At 44.3% G+C, this 12,489-nt stretch overlaps 1 protein-coding gene across 6 annotated transcripts in view; it reads right to left on the reverse strand.

Moving 5' to 3' along the window:
* Positions 1-12,489, reverse strand: part of LOC137320261 (sperm-associated antigen 1-like) — a 202,524-nt gene that overhangs the window by 18,012 nt on the left and 172,023 nt on the right. For all 6 annotated transcript variants that reach the window (XM_067982047.1, XM_067982044.1, XM_067982043.1 and 3 more), the window contains one exon: positions 7,587-7,763. In XM_067982047.1, coding sequence (XP_067838148.1) covers positions 7,587-7,763 — 177 coding nt within the window. The remainder of the gene's footprint in view (positions 1-7,586; positions 7,764-12,489) is intronic.

A 12,489-nucleotide genomic window follows, 5' to 3' on the forward strand; every position in this document is an offset into this window, starting at 1 on the left:
AAGGACATTATGCTAAACTTTTATAAAACACTGGTTAGGCCTCAGCTGGAGTATTGTGTCCAATTCTGGGCACCACACTTTAGGAAGGATGTCAAGGCCTTAGAGAGGGTGCAAAAGAGATTTACCAGAATGGTACCAGGGATGAGAGACTTCAGTTATGTGGAGAGATTGGAGAAGCTGGGGTTGTTCTCTTTAGAACAGAGAAGGTTAAGGGGAGATTTGATAGAGGTGTTCAAAATCATGAACGGTTTTGATAGAGTAAATAAGGAGAAACTGTTTCCAGTGGCAGAAGGATCGGTAACCAGAGGACACAGATTTAAGGTGATCGGCAAAAGAGCGAGAAACATTTTTTTTTACACAGTGAGTTGTAATGATTTGGAATGCGCTGCCTGAAAGGGTGGTGGAAGCAGATAAATACTTGAAGGGAAAAAACTTACAGGGAAATGGGACTAGATAGCTCTTTCAAAGAGCTGGCACAGGCACAGTGGGCTGAATGGCCTCCTCTTGTGCTGTGCCTAATGCGATGCTATATGATATCACATTGTCATGGCTGTGCCAACTTGGCCAAATGTGGACTTCGAATCTCACAATCCTTTGACCTTATTCCGCCCCTGTTGTCAGGTGTTCCAGCTTTACTGTCACTTGAGTCCTTTAAGGTGGACTCAATCTTTTGTCAGAAGTAAACTATCTTTTCCTAGGGTTAATCAGCTTGTCTTCATTTTTATTGTTCAACGTGCTGTCAGTCTCTTTGCCCCATTTTACATTCCTGAACTCCCATAAGTAGAAGTCCTGGATTCTTCCTGATCTTAACTATTTAATCTCTTCCTCCTTCCCCCACCACTAATATTTGCGGACAGAGATTTACTTACAGGGCTGTACAATCTAAAGCTGCTTTTATACTGCTCTAGGCCGCAGGTCACAATTTTTGGGTCTTGCGCAGCTGGCGACAACATCAAAGTAAACTGGCCAGATTCACTAAGCACAATGGTGGCATGGTCCATCTTGTACTGGTGGCAAGATTCATCTTTACTGGTTAGCGAACCTGGCAAATTTATTTTAGGTAGGTTGTGTTTTCATGTTCAAAAAAGTATTGCAAGTTGTGACCACCTACTCAAAGTAAGGTTGCAAATAATGTAATAAACTCTACATCAGGCACAAGTGTGTACCTCGATCATGATGCATATTCAAGTTTACATTTCACAAGATGAATCTCCTGAGGGAATGCAACAGTTCATGGGCATTTGTAATGTGCCTCCCACTGCAAAGAACTCCTTCTGTTCTGAAGGTTGTCTGGTTTTCAATAGTCTTGTTAGTCCTTTTTAGGCCTTTCCTATCTGGAGGTATCTTTTTAAATTTTAAGTTGAATGAACCACTTACAAAGCTGTCTGGTTCTTCAATTTTTGAAAAGGGAAGTACAGTTCATGTTAACTGGGAGTGAGCCAAATGCACTATAATGAGGGAGTTTTATAATGGGAGATCTGTATTTTATCATTTTGATAATGCAACAACTATATTCAAGATTTACTTTAGTGACTTTCCAACAATGTTGCAAGAAGAAAATTAGACAAGTAACAACTTATAAATTGCTTTCTTGCGAGTGATAGTAAGTATAACACTTTCAGACATCAGTAGCAAAATCAAAAATGGATAGTCTCCCACATCTGAGTACTGATGACACCTACCCTGATGTCTAGATAAATTCACCAGAAATATAAAAAGTTATAAAACAGATTGCATATTTTGAAAGCTCTAAAAGATATCTGGAACCCAGAGGGTTAAATTCTACTTCCTCTCATCCCCAACAAGCTTATACTTGCCCCATAGACAGTCCATAAATTACTCTGCAATGAACTGCTCCATATAATCTTCTCTCAGGATTACTATAGTCTGCAGTTTCCTTAATCATTTTAATAAATGTCAGCCCCACCTCCATTAGCTAGGTTTAAAACTGCGTGCCTGCAACTTCTGCAGGGTTCTCTGACTGAACCCCTAGAGAAAAGGTGTTAATGGTTGTTTTTAGCCATTTACGCTGTTTCTCCAGGGGTTCTGCCAATCTCCTGCTGAAGTTACGGCAGATCAGGAGAACCCCATTTGTTACCTTGTGAAATGTTTGAGCTGGCAAACGTTGACACCATAGAGGAGAATGAGCTGCTTATACAAATGGCAGCACACATATATTGTGCTGAGATAAATGGGAGATCTTCAACATGAAGCATTTACTGGAAAAGGTAATCCAGATGTCAGAAAATGCCTACAGTGGAAGAATAAAGCAAAAGACTCCGGAGGCAGATCAGAATAAACTGAGAGACGAGAGCATAACTGACTTTCTCTACCATGTCTATTTCAACACTCTCAATTTACTTTGCTTATAAGCTCCCACTTAGCTCTCCCCCACAGCCTTTTTAGCTAACATCAGCTTGGCATTCTTGTCAAATCTTTTTTAATAATCCATTGTTGAGATTTTGGTAGTCACTTTAAATTGATTACTGCAGCAGCTAGGCTAGAGAGAATATACAGGCATCAACAGGCAATTGACATGCCCTTTTACGGTCACTTGGACCAGGAAATTGCCATTGTGTGGAACCTGGTTTACAGAGACAGAGCATTCTTCTCGTGTGGATACATTTTGATTACAAACTCATTAAGAGTAAATCTACTTCCAGTAAATTAATCTAGCAGCTTGCTTTGTTCTGTGAATGATCAATTAAGTAAAATGGGATTTTGTAACTAGATGAAAGATGGATGTGTGTCTAGCATCTATTGTGTGGATTAGGCCAGGGACATTTTGTCCTCAAGATGTGGATGCCCCGGATGCCCATGAGAGCTGATGTGGAATTGCAAGTTTCTCACAGCAGGGGATATTCCAAAGGGTGTTTCTGTAGGATGGGTCAATGGACAGCTGCACATTAAGACATTTATTCTGTGGATGGCTTCAGTTCTTCCTGTTTCATCGATGTGAAAGGAAACATGTGAAGGCTCCATTGGGGTAGACGCATCCTCACATATAAGTTTTGTGTTACAGATGCTGGTCCAAGGTCAATGTTATTAGGAGAGTTAGTGTAACATTGGCCGTGATATTAATGTGGAGACAGAATCTAAACTGGGGGGGGGGGGGGAGGGGGCGATAGCAGGCGACAAATACGCAAGATTGTGGAACGGGTGGGAATGTGCGATTTCAACAGGGATGCCTCATTATCATTTTACTTCCAGGTTTCGGGTCTCCACTGCCATAAGCATGCGTGATCCGGATCCGCATGATGCGTTATCACCTTGACTATTTAAAGGCCCACTTCACAGATGCAATTTGTAGGAGTTGTGTGGATTGTATTAAGTGAAGTGGAAGTTGCAATATGGAATCAGGTAGGGTTGCGCCCCGATTTAATGAGACGGCCCTAGAGGTACTGCTGGGTGCAGAAAGGGTAGGAAGGAGGTGCTCTTCCTTAGCAACAACAAAACAAAACTTGCTGCCACAGCAAAGAATGCGTGGCTGGAGGTGGCCCAAGTGGTGAGTAATGGAGTGTTGACATGAGGACGTAGATCCAGTGTAGAAAGCGTTTCAATGACCTAACCAGATCAAGAAAAGTGAGCAACGTTGCTGATTCACCTACATCCTGTTGTGAACCCCCACCCCCCCACCCAAGCCCCCGCACTCTGTCTTGTCAAGCGTACTCCATTCACATCACCCCTCGCATCCACTTAACTTTCAGCAGCACCCATCGTTCCATTTCAATGCACTTCCTCACCTCCCTCTTCCTCCAGCCACCACTGGCACTCACTCCATTCCTTATGTAATGTGATCCCACCGCAGTCAGCTCCCCCGATTCTCAACACATGTCCTAAAATGCATGCCAGTGACACTCATGATGCACCTGCCTGATAGCACCCTCATCGAATACACTGCATCCATTGGATGCACACATGCGTAACAGACAATCAGTCTGTCATGCCCCCTTGCACGAGAAAAAAATCACAAAATATACGGGAGAGGGAGAGGACCAGAGGCGGACCCCCACAGATCGTGAAACTCACAAATGCAAGAGGCTTTGGAGATAAGCAGCATGTCAGCCTTCCTGATTATCGGAGATGGTGAGCCTTGGACATTATTGCTGCAGGGTGACAGAATCAATATCTCTGACCCACATCTCCTACAAGACGGTCATCTTGACTTGAATTCAGCACCGAATTAAATACGATCACCTTAATCACGTGCAGTTCAAGATTTGTACATTCCCATAGCTAAATCATATCCATCTCTTCTCTCCTCCAGGGCCATCACGCGAAGAGCAGCAGCCCATAGCCGTTTGTGACGAGGATTACTCAGAGGAGCTGATTCCTTCTGAGGATGCACCGTCACAGGACACATATGAACCAGGTACCAGTGCAGATACGAGCACTTCAGTGGGTCCTGTTAGAGAGTTAGATGAGATCTCACCTGGTGTATCACAGTTCACAAGTGAGCATGAGCAGCAAGTGGTGGTAGGGACAGCTGTGGAGAGTCCGCAGACCTTGCCAAGCTCTGCTCAGCTGGACACAGATGCTGAACCCGGGGGACCATCAATGAAAAGGAGAATGATAGAGGGTCAGCAGCAATTGTGCGCGGTACTGGCAGCCCTGCCAGACACATTTTTCACCATGTCACAGAAGATAGAGTCCAGCCCAAACATTTGTAGGTTGATATTGCAGGCCATTGCAAGAATGTCTTCCACTGAGAGAGTGGCTTCCTCTGTGGAACTTTAATTGCGCATTAATCAGTCCCTGCAGGCCTTGATGGCTGCTCTGTATATTATGCATGCCAACATTTCTGCCGCCTTAAACAAAATGACAGATACATTAGCCGTTTATTTAGTAACTCACATAAAATGTATTACTTTACACCACTTTCTCGTGTTCCCCTTTCTTGCATGGCGAATGCCAACTTGGGTTTTCAGTTGTTTGGTGCTGAATGTGAAGACATGAATTGACTGAGACCAATTGGTGTACGTGCAATGGGTGAGTGGTTGGTTACAGGACTGCTTGTGTAAGTGGAGAGGGGGAGGGGGCGGGGGATGTGATAGTTACTTTGGTCCAGTGTGAGTGACTAATTGAACCTTTGAGCTATTAGGGCATTCCCGGCATCCCAAGCAGCAATGGGATCAGTTGGTCTGGCATTCAGGGCCCCATTTTCATCTCCTCCTCTCCATTGGAATCCTCATCAGATGAAGAGTGCTGAGCTGCTTGTTCCTCCTGCACCTCTAGTCCTTGCTGCTGCACTATGTTGTGAAGAACGCAGCACACCACAATTATCCTGGAGACCTTCGCTGGTGAGAATTGAAGGGTGCCTCCAGACCTGTCCAGGCACCTGAAACGCATCTTGAGCATACCGATGGCTTGCTCGATGACACATGTGGTTGTCACATGGCTCACACTGTAGCCCTCCTGGTGTTCATCGGTGGGATTCCTCAGAAGTGTCATCAGCCAGGTTTGAAGGGGGTATCCTTTGTCGCTAGCAGCCACCCGTTAAAGCTGGTTCCAGGTATGAACAGATCAGGGCAGTTGGACTGCTGCAGTATGAAAGCATCAGGGCAGTTCCCAGGGAATCTGGCGCCGACCTGCATGAACCTTTTTTGTGGTTGCACACCAGCTGAACGTTGATGGAATGAAATCCCTTGCGGTTGACGAATGCTCCTGGTTGATATGGGGGTCCTTGGATTGCCACGTGTACAGTCAATGGCATCCCGTACCTGTGGGAATCCAGCCAAAGCCGCGAATCGCAGTACACACTCTTTCTGGCTATTGCCATCACAGGGGAAGTTTACATACCTCCCAGCCCTGGCAAACAATCCATCCGTCACTTGCCTTGTGCATTTACATGCAGTCGACTGCGAGACCCTCGATATGTCTCTGAAAGGAACCAAAGGCAAAAAAACTGAGGGCTGTGGTGACTTTCACAGCAACTGGTAATGCGTGGCCAGCAGGTAACAAGTCTTTTTCTAGGAGCCTGCAGATGTCTGCGACCACCTGATGTGACAATCTCAGCCTTCGGAAGCACTGCTCTGCCAAGAGGTCAGGGAAGCTGAGCCTCTATATGTAGACCCTGTTAGGTGAGTAGTTCCTCCAGCGAACTTGACCCCTCTGTTGCTCCACTCTCTGTTCTCTACCTGCAGCTCCCTCCACAGCACGACCTTGTTGCTGATGATGCTGACTGTCCTCCTCGTCCAAAGTCCAATCAAAAGCAGCCATGGCACCACCCATCCTGATGTTCTCTGTGTGAACACCTCCAAACTCTACAGATAAGTCTCTCACAACAACTACTCTCACCAAACCATTTTGAGCAAGCAGCTGTGAGCACTGAACCTTTATTCAGATCGGGCCTCCTGACCTTTAACCATTCTAATAAAATGCTGCTCAATCTCACCTCCATTTCACCGGTGAGTTTCCTGAACCCCGGGAAACCCGAGCAGGAGGTGTTAATTTATAATCACTGACAAAATCGCACGATAGGAGCTTCTTTTAAATACAGTAATGACGGACACGCCTTTGCTCGGATGCCCCGATATCCGCCGCGGTAAAAACAGAAACGGGCGCGTGCATGGCAGGTTAGGGTCACGTTCCACGAATTTGACGACGGGTGGGAGAAGGTCAGGGGGGTTTAATATTGAGGCCATTATGTCTTATTATTTTGGTGAATTGAAGAGCTAAAAGTTAAATATAGCAAGTTAATCAAATCTGCCCTGTTGATCCATCACTATTGTTCAATTGCTACCTTTAAATAAACCTGACTGAAACTAGGAAGACCTGAGAAGACTTGTGTCATTTCTAGTGAGAAGTTTACAGCAACAAAGCTTTCTGTTGAATCTGGTCCAACACTTAATTATCATCGCTGCTGCTGCCATCATTGCAACTGCAACAAGATGCATTTATATAGCGCCTTTAACATAAATACTTCCCAAGGTGTTTCACAGATAGGCTACAAAAGATGGACACCAAGCTGGGAAAGAAGAGATTGGAAGGAGTGCTGTAAGCTTTGTCAAAGAAATGGTCTTGATGTGGTTTTAAAGGAGAGAAAGGTGGAGACGTTTAGGGAGGGAGTTCTAGACAGTAGGAGTGAGGAGGCTGACGGCTCTGCTACCAGTAGTGGGGTGAAGGCTGGGGGGGAACTAAAAAGGAATGGAGTCCTTTGTAGCATGGGATTGCAGAATCAGATTTAGTAGGGTGTTAGAGTAGTAAAAACAAGTCATCCTGGCCACTCGTCTTAGATAATCTGCAAGTTTAGTTGGGTGCCAGCTGCTCATGTGCTAGGAGCCATTGCCTCCACCACTCCGCTAGACCCTTATTTGTAGCAGCTAGAGTGTCAACTTGGCTCATTTGGTAGCCCTCTCATGTCTGCGTCAAAAGTTTGTGGGTTCAAGCCACTTTCATGTCAGCTGGGATGGTTCTGAGGGCTCATTAATGCAAAAATGTCTGTCTCCTGACTGCCAAGTTCACTAAAGTCATGAGGTGTGAGATTCCCCCCCGTGTGGCTGTTTCATACTGGTTTGAATTCACACAATGAGTTAGTTAAACATTGCCATGCAATCTAGTCAGGTGATTTAGAATAAAACATATACCTCATGTATCTGGATATTTTTTCTCTGTTTTCCTTGATTACTGTGCTTGTCAAGAGATTCTCCTTTATCTTCTTTTTTCAAAAGTTCAGAAACCTCCAGCAATACTTTCTGAGCTTCAGCAACATCCGAGTCAAGCTCCAGCACTTTATTGAGGTCATCAATACTAGCTGTGTAGCTCTGGAAAAAAAATACTTTTAGATAAGATATTAGATAAGATAAAGGATAGCATAGTGAACCACATGGTTGTATTTTAGGCTCACTATAGGAACCTCAAGCTGCTTTTACATTGGTGCCACTGGGCGGGGAGCAGTTAAAATGACGGCAGTCACTTACCCCCGCTGATCCCACTGCCTCCCCACCATATCCCGATACTGACCTGCTCTTTTGATAAGGTGAGTGGGACGCCGAGGATTGCAGCAGGGTCATGTTTAAATATGCAGATCAGGGCTCGATGATGTCATCGGGACCCGATCTCGCAATTATAGTTGGAGGCCTGAGTGGGCCAAATCTGTCAGGAGCTGGGTTGTGGGCCTGAAGAGGCCTAGGCAGGTAAGGTTTAATTTTTTTTTTAAGGTTTCCTTGTGGGCCAGGAGGAGCAGTCCTCCCCCCACCCCTCAACTGCCTGCTGGGGACCATTCCCATGGGTGCCCAGCTGCGACCTGCCGTCGAATTCCCACTCCCGCAAGGTGGTAGATCTGGCTGGGTTCGGGCGGGATTCCAGGAACATTTAGGGAAATGAGGCCCGGCCGATATTGATGCACATCCATGGACTCCCCGGGTTCACCACCTGCTTTGCGGCTCTTATGTACCATACCCGCACCCTGTTTATGTGTCTACTGCAAGAATAAGGGAATCATAAACTAGCTCATGGATGCTGGTCTCCTTGAAATATAAAAGCAGCTTTTAGCCATGTGGGTGGGAGTCTAAACTATGAACTGTCCATAGCTGCTGTCTTTGCCAGCTTGAGACTATGCTGCAGGAGGTACATTTGTGAAGAGTAGGCTCTCCATTACCAATGAGAGATGGTGAGTTTGGTATTAGTTTAGGTTGGGACTCTGCCTGTATCCCACAGGATTGGAATCTCTGTACTCCACATAGGAAGAGGAGTAGGCCATTCAGCCCCTCAAGCCTATTCTGCCATTCAATCCTATCATGGCTGATCTGTACCTCAATACCATTTCCCCACCTTTGCTCCATATCTCTTGATACCCTTATCTAACTAAAATCTGTCGATCTCAATCTTAAAAATTTCAACTGACCACGGCCTTTTACGGGAGAAAGTTCCAGATTTCCACTACTCTTTGTGTGAAAAAGTGCTTCCTAAGTGTACTTCTAAATGGCCTAGCTCTAATTTTAAGAATGCCCCCCCTGTTCTGGATTCCCCAACCAGAGGAAATAGTTTCTCCGTATCAACCCCATTGAATTCCATTATCATTTTAAACAATAAGGGACAGGCAGCATGTTAAAGGCAAATCATGTCTGACTAACCTGATTGAGTTCTTTGATGGAGTATCAGAGAAGGTTGATGAAGGTAGTACAGTAGATGTCGTATATATGGATTTTCAAGAGGCATTTGATAAAGTACTACAGAACAGACTTATTTGGAAAATAGAAGCACATGGGATTAACTTGGGTGCATAATTGGCTAAGGGATAGGAGGCAGAGAGTAGTGGTGAGCAGATGTTTTTCTGACTGGAGAGAAGTATGCAGTGGGGTCCCCCAGGGATTGGTATAAGGACCATTGCTTTTCTTGTTATAAATTGATGACCTGAACTTGGGTACAGGAAGTACAATTGCGAAATTTGGTGATGATTCAAAACTTTGAAATGTAGTAAATAGTGAGGAGGATAGTAGCAGACTTCAGGAGGACATGGACAGACTGGTGAAATGGGCAGACACACGGCAGATGCAATTTAATGTGGCTAAGTGTGAAGTGATGCACTTTTGGAGGAACAATATGGAGAGGCAGTACAATCTAAATGGTACTATTTTGAGGGGGATGCAAGAGCAGAGGGACCTGGGGGTGCATATTCACAAATCTTTGAAGGTGGCAGGACAAGTTGATAAGGTGGTTAAGAAAGTATGTGGGATACTTGGTTTTGTAAATAAGGGCATTGAATACAAAAACAAAGAAGTCATGCTAAACCTTTACAGATCACTGGTTAGTCCTCAGCTGGAGCATTGTGTCAGAGGACTGGAGAATTGCAAAAAAGGGTGTAAGAATAAACCTGGCAACTACAGGCCAGTCAGTTTAACCTCAGTGGTGGGGAAGCTTTTAGAAACGATAAATCGGGACAAAATTAATAGTCACTTGGACAAGTGTGGATTAATAAAGGTAAGCCAGCACAGATTTGTTAAAGGCAAATCGTGTTTAACTAACTTGATTGAGTTTTTTGGTGAAGTAACAGAGAGGGTTGATGAGGGCAATGCGGTTGATGTTGTGTATATGGACTTTCAAAAGATGTTTGATAAAGTGCCACATAATAGGCTTGTCAGCAAAATTGATGACCATGGAATAAAAGGGACAGTGGCAGCATGGATACGAAATTGGCTAACCGGAAACAGAAAGTAGTGGTGAACGGTTGTTTTTCGGATTGGAGGAAGTGGTGTTCCCCATGGGTTGACACTAGGATCACTGCTTTTTTTTAATATATATTAATGATATATATATTAAAGACTTGGACTTGGGTGTACAGGGCACAATTTCAAAATTTGCAGATGACACAAAACTTGGAAGTGTAGTGAGCAGTGAGGAGGATAGTGATAGACTTCAAGAGGGCATGGACAGGCTGGTGGAATGGGCAGACGCATGGCAGATGAAATTCAATCATAGTTTTCAAAAAGGAATTGGATAAATACTTGAAGGGAAAAAATCTGCAGGGCTACGGGGAAAGAACGGGGGAATAGGACTAACTGCATTGCTCTTACAAAAAGCCGACATGGGCTCAATGGGCCGACTGTCCTCCTTCTGTGCTGTAACCATTCTATGATTCTAGAGGTAAAGGCCAACATTCCATTAGCTTTATTGATTACATTTTGTACCTGTGGACTAGCTTTTAGTGATTTGTGTACATGGACACCCAAATCCCTTTTCTCCTCCACAGCTCCTAGTCTCTCGCCATTTAGAAAATATTTTGATTTGTCAGTCTTGGATCCAAAGTTGATGACCTCACACTTCCCCACATTGAACTCCACCTGCGATGGTTTTGCCCACTCACTTCCTGCTCCCATCTACACAACTTACTATGCCTCCTATCTTGATCTCATCTGCAATTGGATATACAACACTCTATTCCTTCATCTAAGTCATTGATACATATGGTGAAACGCTGAGGCCCCAGTACAGATCTCTGGGGAACACTACTTGTTACATCCTGCCAATTAAGATTATATAGAATCACAGAATGGTTACAGCATGAAAGGAGGCCATTTGGCCCATCAAGTCTATGCCAGCTCTATGCAAGAGCCATCCAGCTAGTCCTACTCCCCCGCCTTTTCCCCATAGCCTTGCAATTTTTTTCCCTTCAAGTACTTATCCAGTTCCCTTTTGAAGTCCATGATTGAATCTGCCTCCACCACTCCCTCGGGCAGTGCATTCCAGATCATAACCACTCGCTGTGTAAAAAATTTTTCCTCATGTCACCTTTGGTTCTTTTGACAATCACCTTAAATCTATGTCCTCTGGTTCTCGACCTTTCTATCAATGGGAACAGTTTCTCTCTATCTACTCTGTCTGGACCCCTTATGATATTGATTACCTCTATCAAATCTCCTCTTAACCTTCTCTGCTCTAAGGAGAACAACCCCAGCTTCTCCAGTCTATCCACGTAACTGAAGTCCTCCATCCCTGGTACCATTCTAGTAAATCTCTTCTGCATTCTCTCTAAGACCTTCACATCCTTCCTAAAGTGCAGTGCCCAGAATTGGACACAATACTCCAGTTGTGACCTAACCAGTGTTTAATAAAGGTTCATCTTAACTTCCTTGCTTTTGTACTCTATGCCTCTATTTATAAAGCTCAGGATCCCGTATGCCTTTTTAACTGCTTTCTCAACCTGCCCTGCCACCTTCAACAATTTGTGCACATGTACCCCCAGATCTCTTTAATTCTGTACCCCTTTTAGAATTGTACCCTTTAGTTTAAATTGCCTCTCCTCATTCTTCCTACCAAAATGTATCACTTCGCATTTTTCTGTGTTAAATTTCATCTGTCACGTGTCTGACAATTCCACCAGCCTCTCGATATCCTCTTGAAGTCCATCACTATCACCCTCACTGTTCACGACACTTCCAAGTTTTGCGTCATCTGCAAATTTTGAAACTGTGCCTTGTACACCCAATCCAAGTCATTAATATATATTCCCTTTATCTCTACTCTGTCTCCCATCTCCCAATCAATTACCAATCCATGTCCCAAGTTTACCTCAATTCCGTGCGCTTTCATATTTGCTAATAATCTCTTGTGCAGAACGTTACCAAATACCTTCTGGAAATCCATATAGACAACATCCGTGGACACTCACTTATCCACCATGTTAGCGGCTTTCTTTAAAAATTCATCTAGATTAGTCACCACAGAAACAGGTCATTCAGCCTTACATGCCGGTGTTTATGGTCCACATGAGCCTCCTCCCACTCTTCTTCATCTAACCCCATCAACATGTCCTTTTTGCCTCATGTATTTATCTAGTTTGCCCTTAAATGCATCTTTGCTAGTTGCCTCAACTACTCCTTGTGGTAGTGAGTTCCACATTCTAACCTCTCTCTGGGTAAAGGAGTTTCTCCTGAATTCTCTATTGGATTTATTAATGACTACCTTATATTTATGTCCCCTAGATCTGGTTTCCCCCGCAAATGGAAACATCTCTACGTCTACCCTATCAAACTCTTTCATAATCTTAAA

Source organism: Heptranchias perlo, chromosome 3 (genome assembly GCF_035084215.1).
Source record: "Heptranchias perlo isolate sHepPer1 chromosome 3, sHepPer1.hap1, whole genome shotgun sequence".
NCBI lineage: Eukaryota > Metazoa > Chordata > Chondrichthyes > Hexanchiformes > Hexanchidae > Heptranchias > Heptranchias perlo.